This window comes from Falco cherrug, chromosome 1 (genome assembly GCF_023634085.1).
Source record: "Falco cherrug isolate bFalChe1 chromosome 1, bFalChe1.pri, whole genome shotgun sequence".
In the NCBI taxonomy this organism is placed as follows: Eukaryota; Metazoa; Chordata; class Aves; order Falconiformes; family Falconidae; genus Falco; species Falco cherrug.
This window is the reverse complement of record NC_073697.1, coordinates 104,774,108-104,793,043: the sequence shown is the minus strand read 5'-3', so window position 1 is coordinate 104,793,043 and position 18,936 is coordinate 104,774,108. Positions and strand designations below refer to the sequence as shown.

General features: G+C 41.9%; 1 protein-coding gene across 4 annotated transcripts in view; it reads left to right on the top strand.

Moving 5' to 3' along the window:
- SPNS2 (SPNS lysolipid transporter 2, sphingosine-1-phosphate) overlaps positions 1-18,936 on the top strand; it is a 141,485-nt gene that overhangs the window by 21,876 nt on the left and 100,673 nt on the right. For all 4 annotated transcript variants that reach the window (XM_055728555.1, XM_055728562.1, XM_055728542.1 and 1 more), the window contains exon 2: positions 16,374-16,439. In XM_055728555.1, coding sequence (XP_055584530.1) covers positions 16,374-16,439 — 66 coding nt within the window. The remainder of the gene's footprint in view (positions 1-16,373; positions 16,440-18,936) is intronic.

Genomic DNA, 18,936 nt, shown 5'->3' with positions numbered 1-18,936 from the left:
TGAATTGCATCTTTCTAAATTAATGAAAAGAGTAATTTTCTCTTGTTTTCATTTCCATCATCTCCAATACCTTGCGGGGGGATAGCTTACAATGTAAATGACTTCTGGGACCCCATCTGAAAACCATTCCGCTGTGGAGGCTGGTGAGGAATGCTGCAGCTCCCTTGGTGAAGTGCATACCTCCTGGGAACACCTGGCATGCCTGTTCAGACCTGCACGGAGCTATCTGCTGGTGTTTGGGTGGCATTCATGTCTGGCTGCTAGGCTGACTTGAAAGCACCCTCACTAGCTTGGCACTGCCTGTTTGAAAATAAAGTTTTGTGCTATGGTAGCTCACATTTTCTGTTTTGTCAGGTCCTTGTGGATTTACCTCCCATCTATATATGCTAAAACATGCTCAGTGGTGAGCTGTATCCATACTATGGTGTGTTCTGCACTTCTATTTAGACCAAATTTCTCTTGGTTCAGCACAGAAGGATAAACATACGCAGTGGTCAGTGGGTGCTCTACAGCCCAGCTTCCAAGCAAGTGTCTTGCACGTCATGTGGGTACTTGGAGTCAATCATGTCACTCTTTTCTCCCAAGTAACTATTGATAGGACAAGAGGAAACGGCCTCAAGTTGTGCCAGGGGAGGCTTAGATTGGGTATCGGGAAAAATTTCTTCTCTAAAAGGGTTGTCAAGCACTGAGACGGGTGGCCCAAGGTTGAGTCACCATCCCTGGAGGTATTTAAGACATGTAGATGTGACGCATAGGGACATGGTTTACTGATGGGACTTGGCAGTGGGAGGTTAACAGTTGGACTCAATGATCTTAAAAGGTCTTTTCTACTTTCCATGATTCTACGATTCCAGCCAGTGTCATGAGCAGAAGGAATCGAGGCTTTTTGGGCATGGCACACTTGTGCAAGATCTGCTCTCCACCTGCCACATGTATACCCCCTCAGCAGAATGCTTGGCAAGGAGTTTCTTTTATCTAAGAATCGCTTTAGCTGATAGCACTGATTTTGGTGCTTAGAGTTTGCAGTACTTCCTGAATCCTCCTTTATATTGAATTTACTGACTGCACAGGCACTTTGCAATACTTTCGTGAGTTACTTTCAATAATCAGACAGCATTGAGGTTTTTTGTTCTCCTTTGCCTCAGACTGGCATAGCTCTTTTTATTTCAGCCCCTCTATATTATGCAGTATTCTAATGGGCATGCAAGTAATATGTTTTATTTTCTGCTGAACATCTGAATCAAGAATAAATGATCAAAGGAGTTGACATGTGTCTTAAAAGAAGTACCTTTAATACCAGTGACTGAAGTGCAGGACCAAAGAGTGTAGATTACTGTCCAGATTGAGGACTGGCTTGCCTTTTAATTTTAAAATGGATCTTTTATTTTTCTTTTCTATTCAGTGAGAAAGCACATTCATGGGACCCCAACTGGCTGTTTCTTCAAAGGGAGCTCTGCCTTTTATGTGCTGTACAAGTTCGGTGGCTAGGCATTGCCTTCCTGACCCATCTCTTCAGGTGTTTAATATTTCTATGCAAATCAGGGTGTGGGTAGGGAGAGAAAGATAAAGAGTGTTTGCTTTATTTTAGTGATAGTCCCTTATGTGCAGCACCTGTGTCTGATCTTGATTATCTCTGAAGATTAAACAGTTTTCCACTTCACACATAAAACCATCATGACATAAGGCATGAGAGTCACAGACTGTCTATCCCAAAAGCTGTGTTTTATCGGCCAGCTATGAAAGCTCCAGGTTATTTAACATCATTGCAAGAAATTTTGCTAGGTCTGTTTTTCACCAAAGTTGTGTGGTGTTTTATCTTACTAACAGACTGACCATGTTGATTAACAGAATTAGGAGTTGTAACTGACCCAGGGTAATGCACAAATTTCTGAGTTTATAGATACAGTGGAGCAATATTGCTGATTTCCTTCTGTATAGAGAGGAAAAGCCACTATGGCTGGCTTCAGATCCATGGTGCATATAGCTGTTCTCAAACAAGAAGGTCTCTGGAATAAAATGTGGCTGCTATGACCAAAATAAAAGAACTTTAGCAGTTCCAGTAAATGAAGACACGAATTGCAATAGAAGAAGTTTCTTTTAAACAGAGGCTGTTTTGTATGTCAGTCTCTCTCTAGGTTATTCTTTATTTGCCATGCCCCTTAATATTTTAATCTGTTCACCAGTTTTGGCTGGACTTGAAGAAGGAATTCTTCTTGAAGATACAGTGCTGCTAGACATTTCATAGAAATTTGGAGCCAGGGAAATGAGGGAGTCCCTGTAACATGAACTTAATGTTTATTAGATGTGAAAGAAACCACAAAAGCAAAAGATTTTGAACATCCGCCACCTCTGGAAAAGCTTGGAGCATGCTGTCTCAAGACATAAAGCCATAGGAAAATAGGGTTCATTAGTTCCGCTTCTAGAAAACAACTTTTTGCTATAAACTTGCTGTGAACTTGCTTGTGGGACCTGGCCAAGCCTTTCTTTGAAAAAGATGTGGGCCTCTGTGAGGTATGTGCTGTGGTTAAGTCTTGATCTTGTGATTAGCTGTCCTGACTTTGAGGTGCACCTGTCATTAAGGAATTAACGCACATTTCACGAGCAGAAGAAATTAACAAATTAGAGTCTGTCTGGGTTTTGCCCCTTAACTATAAACAGTAAAAAACTCCTCCTTTAGCTAGCTGCATTGCAGTGTCTCCTGAAATGAGTGGAGGCTATGTCCTTTTTTTCTTCTACTGCATTGTTAATTATCACAAATTAATGTGTAGGTGACTTGCTGACAGCAATTTTTTAAAAAAAATCTGACTCTTGAGAAATGAAGGGTTCAATATCACCCTATTTTTTAAAAAAACAGAAAACTTTCTCTGCAAGGTGAAGGAAAGGTTTTTATGTGTCCTGGAAAGAATATATAATTAATAATTTTTCCCTGGTTCCTGTACTCATCTATTTTTTAAGAAATTCATTACTGAATGCCCTGAGGGATAGTTCATGGAATTTGGTATCACTTTGAAATTCACACAATGAAGTTAAGAGTTAGAACTGCATTTGTCACTGAATGATGTTGAATCAAAGCATGGCATCTAACACTCCTAGCATGCTGCAGGAAAAACTAGGGTTCATCTTCGGCAAAGGAGGGATACTCCAGTGGAGATAGCAGTCTGGGCTAGCAGTGTGGGCTGAGGGTTGGGGAAAAAGTAGGGAGCTGGTGTCTCTTTCTGGGCTGGGCTGCTCAGTTATACCTGAGCTCAGCCGTGTCTCTCACCGTGTCCCTTTCCCTGTGTTTACTGACCCCCTGATACCAACCTAAACAATAAATCTTTAGTACTTCCTAGATAAAAAGCACGGCAGAAAAGGTGTTTCCATTTGCACAAGTCTTGTTCAATTCCCAAGTGCTTGTTTATATTATTTCGTTGCAACATTTCTCACTAGTGACTATGCTTGCTATGTTGTGTTTATCCACAGGAAATGTTTCTTTTTCTTAAGTCTTTCCTTCTAGTCTTTTCTAGTCTTTCCTTCCGCGGCAGTAAATTTTTGTTTCCTTGTTTTGCCTTGCAACAGTTAAAACACAGGCAGGCCTGTCAGCTTTGTCATATCACAGATGCTGGTTACTGTGAAATCAGACCTTTGATCAAAGGCCTTTATGTTTGCAATATCAGAGGCTCAGCAGCCTTTATCACCTACCCACAATCTACAAGTAAAGCCTGAATGTGGAAAGTGATTGAAATGGGTCTGCTTTACCAACACAGAAATAAAAGCTGCCCTAAATCAGAAAGACTCTCTCTCCTAATAACAGCAACAGCAAAAATGTTCCTGTCTGTTTTTTATTTGGGATGCACATGTCTTATAATTATTCTTCCTTCTCCTAATTTCCCTTTCATCTGGAGCTCTTCTAAGCACTTCACAAGAACATAATAACCAAGCCCTACTGTATCTGTGACACACATGATTATTGTTATTATCTTCATTAGGCTAATGCAGACTCTGAAACTCTGCATGATCAAATAACTTACCCAAGGTTAAATAGTGATGTAGTGTCAGGATTGGGAACAGAGCAGTCCTGTCTCTTAAATCATAAACATTGAATCCAGGTTTTGCTAATGTGGGTGTGTCATTTAGGAGCGTGCATCACTGTCCTGTTACCGTAGCCCTTCTCTCAGAGGTCCTGTGGCAGTGCAGCTAGGCAAAAAACCGCTGTGGCGTGTGCTTTAGCTTTAGAAATTGCTACAACTCGCACTGAATAAAACACTCTTTAAATAAGACAGGGCAAACCCTGTTTGTGCTCTGAGGATTTCCTGGCATCACTGGAGTCACATGGCTACACCAATGACCCCTTCCGATTATAGAGAAGCCCTAGCTGTCATGCTTATTTTAGTGCACTCTATTCTCATTTAAGTGCACACCCTCACACAGGTGTAGGGTTTTATACAGATTTTACTACTATATCAGCCATGGAGCTATTGTATAACACAGTAAATTCTTTAATAGGTCATATTTAGGAAGCTACACTGATGCTTTTAAATATCTCCCCTGGTACCTCCAAAGCTGGTTTCTTTTCTGTTTTCCCTAATAATGCCGTGGGTAAGCCCTAGCTTCCTTTACAAGCTTTTGCACCCCACACAGGTGGTGTGAAATACCTAGTTTGAATACCTGTGTGCTGTACTAATTAACCATACAAAACCACTTGCCTTGTCAGCTAGGAGAATTTAAAGACACGTTGCTTAGAATAACTAATGCAGCCGTCGACAGTTGGGCACCATGCTTGATCATTTCCTAGCACAGCTTGACCAGGGCCCAGAACGAAGCACAAATGCTTAATGCATTTCTGTGGGAGGTGCATGCACACGCACTTGTATGTGCACAGAGGAAGAGTGTCACGTTGCTTTGTGCTCAGGGAAAGGTATTTTCAATCGGATGCTGGGCAATGACAGAAGGGCATTTACGCTCATACATGGATTTAAAAATGCCTGTGATTAGGGCAGTGCAGTGGTTGCTTTAAATAGTTAATGGAAGAAAGCGCAAGAGGTTCCAGGAGATTACATTGGCAGTATTTACTGGCAAGCCTTATATGTGGGGAAAATGTCTCCTTCAGGTCGTGCGAGGATATGAAACCTCTCCTTTAAACAGGGTCTTTTGATTTATTTACATCATGCATGCAGTTAGATTCTTGCGTAGATGAATGCACTTGTGATGGGAGAGTTCCCCAAGTGAATACAAGCATAGGGAAGGAGGGAGGGATTGTGCGTCGGGTGTGAGAAGCTGCTGTACGGATCATAGTGCCCTCAGGATCAGGGCATGATGAGGAGACCCGCAAAGTCCTGGTTATGGTGCTCTAGAAAGAACAGGGGAAACAGGTGGGTGAAAGGGAGCAACGTGCAAGGGTGGACTTGGAGTAGCTTTATCCTCCTTACTTTATGCAGGATGACAGACTTATAAACCTTTTGCCATGTTCAGCAGTGGTCTCTCAGAGATGTTTAAAGCATACAGTTACCAGTAAGGGCCATTCTGGGATTGCTAAAGTTAGCGTACATGTATATTTATCTGCAGCCAAAGGCTTTTTCATCTGGAAGTTACAACAAGAAGTTTTAGGTGGCTACTTGAAATAGTAGGGCTGTGAGGTTTTTTGCAGGTTTCCTGTTGTCTTAGAAGTGGGCTGCAGCACCAAGTTTGCATCACAGGTTTATCCAGGTTTTAATCTGTGGAGGATATACTATAGGCGATTCCAGCTTTACCTGCTTTTGCACTTAAAGCCTCATGATCCTATTCAGATCTAGGTCACAGAGGGAGATTTGTGTAGTGGACATTAACTGATGTTGCAGAGCCACTTTTTAAAATCAGTATGCAGCCTGGCAGGAGCACTGGAGATGTGCTTGTATATCCCTATGCTGGCATGAAGTTGATTACCAGAACTCCTTTATTAGCCCAGGACTGTGACAGTAGATGTGTTGTGCTTTCAGAAACTGGCAGTTCTGTACAGCAGAAACCTGCGGGGAATGTGCCTGATGTTCCCTACCAGACTGCTTTACCACCTGGCTGCTGTTTTTCTGCAGGCCACTCTGAACAGGGTACCTCTGCATCTGGCATCTCCCCTGCATTTTCTAAAACATTTTTTGGATTAAAAAAAAATTTATTAAAAAAAATAAAATTACAATTACATACAAATATACCAGTGTGCCCTGGACAGCTTGTGATGTTCCAAAATACCTTCAAGGCATTGCTAAACAGAAGCGAAATGCAAATGAGAAATGAGATGCAGTCAGTTGGAAGTATGTCCAATCTGACTGCATATTTCTACAGATTTGATAGAAATCTTCTTAACTGGAAAAATTAGCTGTCATCTGTTGTAAATCATGAGTCGCTAATTAATTACCCTAGTTGTTCACTCATATCTCAATCTTTTGTGTCACAAAAGTGTGCGTGGCTATGAAAAGGGAGGGAGTGGGTAAAAAAAAATCCTCACGCACTGGAGTCTGTGGCATTACAGAACATAAAGGCTTTCTTCCGTTAGCCTTCACAACCTCAACATCTGCATTTTTTATTTCTCCCTAAATATTTTTTCTGAATTTTAATTTTGAATTTGAATCCAATGTTATTAGTGAAATGTGATCTGTTGACAGCCCCAGAGGTGTAGCTGCTTGTGCATAGAAGGTATGTACACCTGATAGCACAGGCTCTTTGGTGGGCTTCATGTTCCCAACCTGCCTGAAAATCCCAACACGGAACACGGACTGTGTCAGAAAATAACTGTGCACGTTCTCATGGTCTGTGCGAATGAGGCAGGCAACAAAGCGGCCAGCTAGAGGACATGCTTGCACAGAATGAGCTTGAGAACTGTTATCCTCATATCATGCACGCCATTTATTCTCAGTATGGTACTGTTAAAATATTTGCATCTACTTTGGCTGGTTCCAAGCGAGTAATATCCACCTATTAACTAGATAAGGTGATATCGAGCATTCAGTAGAATATAATAGTGTGCTTCAAATGTATTTGGTTAAAATGTAAGTAAGAAGTTCTAAAAGTAAAGGCATCAAATTGATTCTGAGAACAAGAGCCTAATCATTATGTATTGTCTCTAGAACATGTAAATGACTCTGTTGATACTGTCTAGCCAGAAAACCATGAGAATAGAGCTGTGAAGGCCATAGCCACATCCGTACAAAGCCAGCAAAAATCTCTAAAATCTCTCCAAAAAGAGATTTTGTAGATACTTATTTTAATTTCCTGGCAATTTGTGGCTCATGCCAGTTTCCTGACTCATTGTCACTCTGGTACGGTGATATGCCAAGTTTTCCAATAAGGAAAACAAGGGAGTGGTGAGTCACTGACTGAATTCTTATGCACTTTATTTGCTCTATCATTATCTATGCTGGTTTTATTTATTTTAATTGGTTCATATACAAGTTCTCTGAGATATGTTTCATTGCATTAATTAGCTAGACTTGTTAGTCTTCTGTAAAGATTAGAAAGCTAGAAGACAACTAGAGCTTTTGGTTGCAGGCCCACTTTTTTTCTGCCGTAGCATGCATAAAGACAGTATGAATGGGGGCAGCCTCTGAATTTTCTAAGATTTGAATAAGTGAAATAATAATGTTGCTATTTTTTGAGGGTCTGCTGTTTGGGCTGAAAATCTGTTAAAAACTGCTGATTGGATCTAAAATGTCACAAGAGTAGCCTTTTCCCTTGCTAGAGGTTGTGTTTTGTTCTATATTAGAGCAAAGTGTGCCTTGCTTGGTTGGTGAGATTAAAAAACTAGACAGAGGGTCTGAACTGAGTCCTGAGATAGAGATGCTGGGTATGGCAGAAAGGTCTGGCCAGCTTCAGCTGAAAGCTGCTAGTGATTCCTGTCATTCCAGATGACTAATATAAACCTTAGCTACTACTGACATTTCTGTTGTTTTTTTAGAGTTGTAACAGCTTCTGACTTTTACCATTCCACATAAAGGAATCTTTCCAAGTCTCAAAGAGTAAGTTTGTTTTTAAGTTCAGGTCTAGGTGCCAATTCATTTTAGCCTGTCCTTTGAGCCAAATCACGTCAATTATCTCTAATTGAAGTCTTCCCTTGGCTTATGGGAATTGTGAGGCTGATTAAGAGGGGCTAAGGCAGGAGTCTGAAAATGAGATGAGGCAAGAGTGAAATTAAGGATTTCATTGTAGGGAGCTGTATGGCAGAGGTGGAGAGGAGAGCAAAGTGACATTGTGAGCTTAGTCTCGGATTTGACCCATGTTATTTTACAATTTTACTTGTGAGAGCTGTTGTTGCATTGGATCATAAATGGAAAACCTTCCATGTATTGGCGTTTGTTTAAGCTCTTGGATTCACGTTGTCTGAGTATCCTGTATCCCATGTTCCCCATTTGACAAGGGCTTCCTTCCCAGCCATAGTCCTGGGAACAGGCCTACACTGTAATTAGGGAGATGAAGGATTTGATTAGGGTGTGGTTTTGCCAGTGAGGCACCCAGCATTTGGCAGGCATGGTTGCATTCAAATTCCTATTTGCTTTGTTTTGATTTTTTAAATTTTTTTTAATCCGAGCAGGACTAGCTGTCCTGTGCTGCCTTCCCTAGACGCCCTGACCCTGTGTTAATGATGCCTTGTACTAATCGATTCTACATCTGATGAACTTTTATTTATCTCCTCCCATTCTTGCAGGCAATTTTGTGCTCAGACTTTGCATACAACATTACAGTGGAGTTAGAGCTATGTTAGAGGAACCATCGTTTATTATTACCTAGCTCCTGCCAGAGAGAGAGAGAAGTTGTTTTTTAATATATTTTCTTCTCTGAGCCCTTGGTTAATTGCATTCCTTATTTTTTTTCCTAATGCTTAATTACTTGTTACATGCTGTGCAGGTAAGCCAATAGCCTTTGGGAATGAATGACTAGCTCAGATACTTCCCCACTGATATTATAATAATGATAAAAACATTGAATGGAAAAAGTGGGTGTGACAGGTGGTGCAAGTCTCTGAGGATAACATTGGTTTTCGATTCAGAATAGGAATGTCACTACAAAGCAGACAGAACTTCTTATTGCATTTCCCAAGCAGTAGCATGCTTGGCAGCATACAGCACCTATCTTAATGCAAGCCCACTGACATGCTACTCGGGGTGAACAGCCAGTCCTCTGGTCTGTCAGAGCTACAGGTGTATGCCCTTACAGGTTTGCTCTCCGTTTCAAGCACAGTCTTCTGAGATGTGCCTTTACCCCATCACTTCCCATATGTGCGGTAGTGGGAGGTTATCGGTGTCTGTGAGGGCTTTGAACTCTCACACTTAACCACTCTGGGGTGTTGTTAGCAGATTTTTAAGCAGCTGTGAATGACTGCAGTGCTTGCCACCAGGAGCCTGGCTCATTCTGATTTTCGGCTTGAACTGCTGTGCTGGGTTTCTCTCTTTAAAGTGCTCTGCTTTATTTCTGAGGGAAACCCCTTTCTAAACATGCCACTGTGGGTGCTGGCAGTTTCTTTTCGATGCTTTCTAGGTCACAAGTTTCTTGCATGCCAGTGTGAGCAGCTCTTAGGAAACCCTTGTTTTGATTTGTCTGGCTGCTGGTTTTGTTTCGCTGCTTTTTAATCCTGCAACACTATTTCAAAACCAAAGACTATTTCACCAATGCAACATCATGTCATGCAACAGTGGAAATTAGTTTTGCAGAAGGAAAGTCAGTGTTTATGTCAGAAGGAAACTCCTGTCAAAGTTTTCAAGCAAGACATCATCGTTCATTTATCAATATTTAAAGAGCAGGCCTGCTTCTTTTTTGTATGTAAGAAGGGAATGCTTTCATGGCAATCCAAAGAAGGTGGTACTGTGTTTTAGTTCTACACTTAGTGATGCTAGCAGTGGGAATTAATCTTGAGGTACAAATATCAGCAGGACTACCATGGTGGTTTTCTGCAGCTGAGCATTTAAATAGGGTCCAAATTGTGAAGCTGGTGTTTAGTAGCTAGTGGGTGGTGGAGCTGAAGCCAGTTCGTTTGAAGCTTAGGGATCTGTGTGTGAACTGCAGTCACACCTTGGGGTTGCAGTGAAGATATAATCAGAGAGACCTCAAAATAAACTTCTCTCCACCTAATCTTTTCACATGTCTCTGAACAGGCAGGTGTGTACACCACTCCTATGCCTCTTTAATGCGTTAGCTGAAGCAGGTCGAATATGGCTGCAGGCATGAGGAAGAGCCTGATGGTAGGAAGGTGGCTTGTGCCTTTAATGGCTAGAAGGCCAGGGCTTGGCTGTCCCTGCTTAGGTGCTTCCACCTGAGGGAGCTGCTCCTGGAAGAACCAGGGAACACACAGCCTGTGAAGGAAAATGCCTTCCTAAGGAGGAGGGGTAGTTAGCAACAGGTAATGGAGGAGAAAGAGTTGTCAGTAGAGTCTGCTCTGGCTCTTTGGGAGGCAAGAGAGTGCAAGTCTGGGTTCTCCATCACCTCCTTTGAGGCTTCCCCAAAGACAGGTGCAAGCCCAGGGCTGCAGTGGGGCAGGAGAGAGGGTGCAGGGGACACCCAGGATTGCTATCAGTGCCCAGCCTGCACTGTGTGGAAAGTTGTGTACTCATGCCTTTGAAGCACTGTCATTTTTCCCTATTAAAAAATACCTTTAAAAATTCATGTGCTTTTTAAGTAAGTAGTCGCGTTGGCCAATGGTACTGCAGCACCCATGCAATGTTTAAAGAATGTGCATTGGCATTACTGATGTAAGGCTTGGTGAGCTGAAACTGTGGCTTTGATTCTGTAACTTTGCACTCTGTGTACAGGCTAACTGTATATTTTGCACCTGCCTTGGAAGCAGTTTGCATTCAAATCATGATGTTTTGTTTTGGTGACTGGAAAATGGGCCTTTCCCAGGGAAGTTCTAATGTGCTTTTGCTTTGAAATTGTGATTTCATTGTGGCTTAGCTTATGAACGCTGTTTCTTACCATGGCAACTCTTTATTCATATATACAGGTAGTAATAGTTAGGTGAAAAGCCCGTGTTTCATTTAAATATAAAGGATAACCAAGCATCCCACGCACTAGATCTGCAGTGGAGTAGTTCTGTAAATGATGGTTAACACAAGAAACGTCTGTACTAAGATGACCTTCTGTTCAGAGCATCTTTTAACCCCATATCAGATGACCTTCCAATCCTGCAACTTTTTTTTTGTTGTAGCTCTGGTAGGGAACACAAAGCCTATCTAGGCAAGCAGCTTGCCTCATGGCATGATCTGTACTACCTACCTCCCTGTTTGAAGCCTGAACTGTGCACTTCCAGGAAGATCTGCCTTTCCTAAAGCATTTCCCCTAAATTAGAGATAACGTAGGCCATTTAAATGTGGACCTGCATTCCAAAAGCCCCAGAAGTCAGGTCTTTTATATTCACTATTTGTGAAATGGCCATTAAAAATGACAACAGCACTCAGGATCCTGCACTAGATCCTAGAAGCCCTCTGACCCTGGGAGTGGATGAGGTCAGCCGCATTCCTCTTCCCCATTTATGTGACATTCCCTCCCTATCAAACACTCCACACCCAAAGACCTTTTGTCCTTCAAATTGCTCTTAAAAGTCCTCTTCATGCCCAGTGCCCACAAAAATCCAGTAACTGCCTTGGTGTCTTTGTCAGGTACTTAAGACACTAGCAGGCAGGCCTAGTAAAGTAACCTAGATAGGGCTGAAGCAGTCATTCCTCTGCCTCGGTTTCCCAGTAAGTCCTGTCTCTGTGCCCATCTTGATCAGCACTCCTGGCTGGGTGCTGCCAGTGTTTCATCTCATTGAATTCCAAGCTCTACGTCAGCATTAACCGTGTCTGGTTCAGCTGGTAAAATACTTTGGAAGGCTGGCACCATGTTTCCGGCATGTTCGTTCAGTCCTGAAAATGCCGAATGTGTTTAAGAAATAATAGGTGATAGCACTAAGGTGTGCCATGTAATCATAGTGACATCCCAAACGGCCATCAGCCCTGCGGAGAGGCTGTCTGGGGAAGAGTGGTGCCTGTTAGCTGCTCATGGCTATTTTGAGATCCTCCTGGGACACAGGTATGAACTTTTAATCCAAGAAAGGCCTTGTCAGCTGCATGTTGAGTGGCTTCCCTTTCTTGGATTGCATCAGGTGTTGTGAGACACCTGGGAGCACATCTCTGCAAGCAACGTGATCATTGTCTGCAGCCTGGCTCCAGCTATCTCTGCCTTCCCATCATCAAGAAGCAGAAGGGAAAGTCAAAAGCTCTATCATTTTCCTGTATTCTCCCCTGGTCTATCATTGCTTAATTGTATCCCTAAATCTTATTGAAGTTTGGGGTGAGTCATTGCCATGGTGAGGTGGAAGCAGAGCTGAGCAAATTTAAGAGAGGACGAGTGTCTTCCCAGGTGAGCATGCTGAGCAGGAAAACTCCCACAGCAGAGAGAAACTCCTCTCACTTCATAGTATGGTGTGTTGCATCATCTGCTTGCTGCTGCCTCTAATTTAATGCTCTAAATCCCATATCAAAACACCTGTAGTCCAAAGAGAATATAAAATAAACTTGGAGTAGGAAATCCATGCCAATTAGACATGCAGATCTCTCTTAATCATCTGAGACCTTCTTCCAAGCTCACACAGGACTTATAATTGTGGTTCTATGTTGTCCTGTTGCAGTGACTGTCCACAGAACCCACTTGCCTCTCCACCACCAGAGTAAAGTAGGCCTAATCCAAGGTGGCTGCATGTCAGTGTCCTAGATGTTTTTTGTTTGTGGCTACAGTAGTTCAAGCTTGTAAAACACATTATGATCTCTTGGGGGGAAAAAGGCAATGTAAAGCCATTGTCACTGGAGAGATTGTCTCTTTATAATGAACTGGAAGACCTCCTCTGCTTTAGTGTGCAGGCACCATTATAGTCCTTTGCACTTGCTGTTCTGGTTTCTGATGCAAATCCAAAAAAATCATCTTTCTGAGGCTATGTTTTCCGTCGCCTCTGCTCCCCATAATGTTTGGTGGTTTCATGTGCCTCTGGCATGGCAGGGGATATGTTGCTGTAGGCAGGGCAGGCACCTTCCAGGGTGGTGGTGGTAGCTCTGGACATGCATTGGTGTTCCATCATAGGATTAGGAGCATAAAATCACAGAGTAGCTGAGACTGGAAGGGAGCTGTGGAGATAATCTAGTCTAACCTCCCCTGCTCAAAGGGTCTGCCTTCCGAGACACTTTTAATAACACAGAGCTACAGCTCTTCATCTCCCTTTTCCCATCACTGAATCAGTCCCTTTGGTATCCTGTGGCAGGACAGTAAATTGTGCCACTTTGCGTCTTGCACGGGTGAAGTTCTGTTGTTGGCTTGCTCTTGAGCCTTGTGAACCTGCGAGTTTAGAAGGTGTGAGTCCTGCTTGGTGATTACCTCAGCAGAGGTTTCCACCAGGAAACCAACGTCAAGGTAGTCTGTATGCACCAGCTTCAGAATACATTTTTTCATCAGCTGCCATCCTAATTAGAGCATCTGCAGGGAGCAGTACAGTTGCAGCATCCCTGGTTTAGTATTCTACTACTTTGTTTTTCTGTGCAGCCTTTAGGTAATATACTTGTTCACAGAGTTTAATTATTAAAATGAAAATCTATAATGTTAACGGTTGGACTTGATGATCTCAAAGGTCTTTTCTAGTCGAAATTATTTCTATGTTTCTATGTCCGTGGGAGTTGAAGCCCCATTCTGAAAGGAAGATGGGTGCAAATCTTAGTCCTTTGTTACTGAAATAAAAGAAGCTGCAAGCTGATGGGCTGGACTGGAGCATGGCATCCACCAGAAAGCCGTTCACCTGTGGATCGGGAGGTGAATGGGCAATTTGACCACCCAGTGATATACCTGCTTGGGTTAAGTCTTGTATTGAATGTGTCTGTAAAAGGAAGGAGAGCTTGGATCCCGCTGACTTGGCTTCTCCAGCTGGAGGGCTTGGGGCTCAGCTGCAGGGAGTTAGTAGGATAATTCAGTTCTGTGTAGCACAACTGAGTGTGATGGATGACAGGAGAGCATAAGAAAACATTGTATTTGGTGTCTTCTCCATTCTTGCACGTTCTTCTTAAGAATGTTGATGGGTTTATCTTCTGTAACATTGGGATTATAGTAACCGCAAGCTGTTTTAACTTGCTGAGCTTCACCTAGTGTGGGAAGTTTTGGGCCAACCAATAATGGAGCACAAATTGAAGGTGTTCAGATCTAGTTAAGCTAAGTAAGGAGGTTGGGTTGCAAGAGAACCATTTTTTTGTGGAAGGGTGAGATGCCAAGGGGAGTATGTAAGTCATCTATGCCACAGAGGGTTTTGCTAGGCAAATGCAGAATTTATTTTTGTTCATCAGATATTGCCTGGATAATGATATCTCACTTATTAATGGAGCAAACGAAGGAAGGACAGCCACAAAATGCCAGGGCACTTTGAAAATGGAGGTAAATCTGCCATCGAAGAGGAAGCTAAGAAGTTCCTGTTGGAATTACAGTAGACAGCAATGCTCCAAAGGAAAAGAAAGGCCAGGGGAACACTGTGTTAGGCTGGATATAATCAGTCACTCAATACTTCAGAAAATTATAGAATCACAGAATAATCAAGGTTGGAAGTGACCTCTGGAGATCATCTAACCCAAGACCTCTGCTAAAAGCAGGGTCAGCTAGGGCAGGTTACTCAGGACCGTGTCCTGTTGGGTTTTGAGTATCTCCAGCAATGGGGAATCTACAACCTTTATGGACAAACTGTTCTAGTGTTTGGCCACCTTCACAGTAAAAAGGGTTTTTCTTGTATTTAAATGGAATTTCATGGATTTCAGTTTGTGCCATTTGCCTCTCTTCACTGGGCAGCAGTGTGAAGAGCCTAGCTTTGTCTTCTTTATCCCCTCTCCTATCAGGTATTGATAAGTTTTACACCCTTCTCCACCCTTAGCCTTCTTTGCTCGGTGCTAAACAGTCTGATAGAGAGGGTATGGAAGTGGGGATCGTTGTAGGAGGTTGAACTGATGTTACTGGGCAGATATTGGTAGTCTAAAGCCAACTTGAATGCTGCCCTGAGGAAATGGTGATGTACAACTAATATGGAATAGGACAAATGAACTTTCCTGCTTTTTCCTTCCTTCTCTGTATCTTTATTTCCTTTAGTACCTTTAATTTATGTCTCTTTTCTTGGCATTGTTGCAGATGTCTTCTGGGAATAGTTATCTATGTGTCTTTTGTCTCTCTGTGTTTGTCATTTAGTGTGATCCTGGCAGTCCCAAAGCTAAGATATTTATGGTGAATGGGTTCAGGTTGGTGCTTAGTTGTTTCCCGTGACCTGCAGTGATGAGCAGAATCACTCTGGATAAAGCCTTCAGATCAAATTTGATCGGAAGGTGAACTTTTATAGATGTTCAGTATAGTTGGAGAATGGTGTTTCTTGTTTTTTAAAAAAGAAGCTTGCATTTCCTCAGTTTTGGGGAAGACAGCAGCCTAAATAAGGAAGTCCCAGAAATTAAGAGAGCAACTGTCTCTGTTCCAGACCCAAGAAGTCGGAGTGTGGTTTGTTTAGACCATAGACAAATGATCAGGCCTCTATATCTGTATCTCACACAACTGGACCGTCTACAGCTTGGCATATTTGTGTCCAAGATGAGTTATAAAAGCTCTTTTGTGGGTTTTCTCTGTTGGCTAGTTGCTTACAGAAGCATGCCTATTCATATTACATGTATTTATGTTTGATACCCAAGTGCTAAGTCTAGCTGAATGTGTAAATACTGCAAAACCTGTTAATTTTGCTTATGCCAGTTAGTATATTGGGGGTTCAGGGAAGTGAGAAGGTTGGGTTTTGTTCTGCTTTTAGTTGCTTTAAAGCTAAGCATTTGGTCACTTACCCACTTTTATTAACTATTTTAAATTTATTTCCTGCATTCGTTTTGGAAATGAGACACCCCCCCCCCCCCCCCCCCCCCCCGAGCTAGTTAAACATGGAAACTTCTATCATTGCTCCTATCAATGTGTCATATCTCCTCCCAGCAAAGATTTGTTAAAACTTGTCTTGGATTTGTCTGTCTTGTCAAACCATTTGAAGCACCAAAGGTGCAGAATCAGTTTTCCTATATTTCTGTAAAATAATAGAAGTAAGGGGTCTGGATTCTGCAGAAAACAAACAAAAAGAAACCTTATTTAAGTAGAAAGCAAAGACCAGTTTTTCATGCGTGAGGACTTCATTCTGAAGCTCTTTGCATGATGTTCTATCTACCTACCTCTGCTTTTTTTGCAGCAGCCCAAAATTATTGAGTGTGCATGTATAGAAAAGAAGCTAATGTGCAAACTTGAGAAGTGGTGTGTCTAAACTACTGGAATTTGAAGCGTTGTTGATGCTTCACTAAAGGTTTGAGTTGTATGCTTTTCAAAGGCTGAAGGCACTGAGTTTCTTCTCTCTGTTTTCCTTGTAGGTGTGTTACTAGACATCCAGCAGCACTTTGGAGTCAAAGACAGTGGGGCTGGCTTATTACAGACAGGTAAGAATATTTGTTTTCTCACTGCTTTCTGTACCCTTCCTTTTCTCAGAAAGGTGCTTTCAGATTTTTTCCGTTATGGCCCTTGGGCACATTGGCTGTGAAATATACTCTTACCAGGAAGATGAGTGGACATGACGGGTTTTTAGGTTTTGATTTGCCAGTGGGTGGGAGGTTAGGGCTCAGAATTACTTGAGTGCAGAATAGGCCAAAAGCAAGTAAACCTAATGATATTGCTTATGACAATTAAATTTAAATAGGAGATGGCTAGTTCCCCTAGATAAGAGAAGTCATGATAAACCAACAGTGGGGTCCTGTTCTTCTCACTTCTCTTGATTCTCTGTAGGTTGGTAATAAGTGTGATGTATGATGCCCTTCATGTACTTCACAGAGAATCTGCTGAATGTACAATAATTGGGAGTACAGTGTGGCATGAAAATGTAAAACTCATCAGGACAAGTACCTGAGGATGGCAAGTACAGGGAAGGCTAACAATCATTGCATTCATGGTAACTCATGGATTAACAATATCCCTATGATTTTGGTGCTGTTAGCTCCAGGCATTTATCTCCTTGTGTTTAAGGAAGGATTATTGCAATTGTGATGTCCTTTTAACGTAACAAACATTTAAATGTTGCAGATGTCTGCAGACAGAGCTGCGCAACCCCAGGACAAACCCAGCTTTTCTGGCCTCTTGCCCTGAGGTGGTTTAGGGGAGTGCCTTTGTCAATGGGCTGGATTTGATGACATTGAGGAACAGTCTTATGTAGTTATCACAGAACATTTGATCTTTATGGAGAGTTGAAAGGACCAGCCAGAGAGCAAATGCAGTATTTTAAGGAGAGAAACAGTCTGGTTTGGAAACTTCCTACAGAATTGTTAGTTGGAGTCATAGATTTCTGGTGCTGTAGCTGTCTTGTCACTCATCTGTCTGAGGGAACCACACTGGAACAACTATATCTCTGAAAAAATTAGAATTCAATTAGGATTAGAAATAGTGTGCCAGAAAGATATTTTTTTTTCCATCCTGTTTTTCTTATGCTGTCACAGTGGATACCAAACGCCTGTCAGGAGCTTGTCTGTGGAACTATAGCGAACAATAAAGTGTATAAAATCATTCAGTCTTAAAGATCACAGTAGAGGTGAGAATATTCTGGAGCTCTGTCATTTGCCCTTTGATTTCAAACTGTGCGAGGCACTGCAGTATCTCCTCCTTTTGATTTTCTGCAACCCATGGCACAACAGGGTCTTCATCTGTGGTTACAGCTTCTTGATAATGTTGCAACGCAGACAATTAATAACAGTTTGTATTATGGCTTTAAAAATGATCTCCTTCTGGGATGGCAGAGTTCAGAGTTCAGCTAAGTTGATGTGTGCAGCACACGACCAGAACAGAAGGCCTCAGCTTTACAAGTGTTACTGGTTATAAGTAGCATCAATCAGTTATGCCCAAAGTGGCACTGGTTGTCTGTCAGGCTCTTTTCTGCAGCAATTATTTGTATTTATTTATTGTACTCAGAGGAACAGGTCCTTAATGTATCATTAGATGCAAAATGTCTTCAAGAAAATATTCTGGTGGAAAACGACACTTGCCAAAGTATATATTTAATCTTCATTCCCCTCAGTGGATTAAATCCTTCTGCAGATGATTTACTGACAGCAAGTAAGAGCTAAGCTCTAACACAGCATTTCATTTGTTAATTGCAAGAAGTGTTATTTATTTCTCTAGCAAATACACAAGGCATCTGAAAACATACTGCAAGATTGCTGCTGACAGTTTTGTAACTGGTAACTGTTGCTTTAAGAAAAGCCACATTTTCTCTTGGTTTTTTTTGCTGATCTGGAAACTGAGGGCTTGACTTTAGTCTTGCAATATAGATGATAATGTATTAATCACAGTGCTATCACAGGGAAAGAGTGCTTACAAAATAAAAACATTTCATGTAAGTAAGGTTAGGGGCACATAACTGAAAACTTATTAAATGTATTACTTCAGCTTAATAAGTTTCTGTGTTGGCAGCTGGCCCATGACCATGTAGTGCTAACCCTGGCGAAATAAAAAAGATGCTGCCTTAAACCACCATAAACACTACTGTTAATCTTTTGTCTGTTTTCTATGTCTGACCTCTCTAGATGTGCAAATAGGGGAAAATGGGTGCAGAGTGCAAAAGCATTTGACCAAGGTTGCAGAGGAAGCCTATAGTGGAGCTGGGACCAGGACTGACATCTCCCAGACCTCTGCCTTAACCTTGAACAGTTCCTTTGCCAGCAAAGACAGAAATATCATTTTCTTCCCAAGAGATGGTCCTGCTAACTGATTGACTGATGTGAGACGAAGGACTGCTCATCCTGAGTATGTCCTCTGAATAAAGAGTGGATTAGTCCTCAGGTTGTTAATCCTGCATCTAAATGAGTCCTAAATTAATTTACAATGTTAATAAGGGGGAGTGAAATGTAGTACTCACTGGCAGTTCATATCACTCATCAAACAGACTTTAAA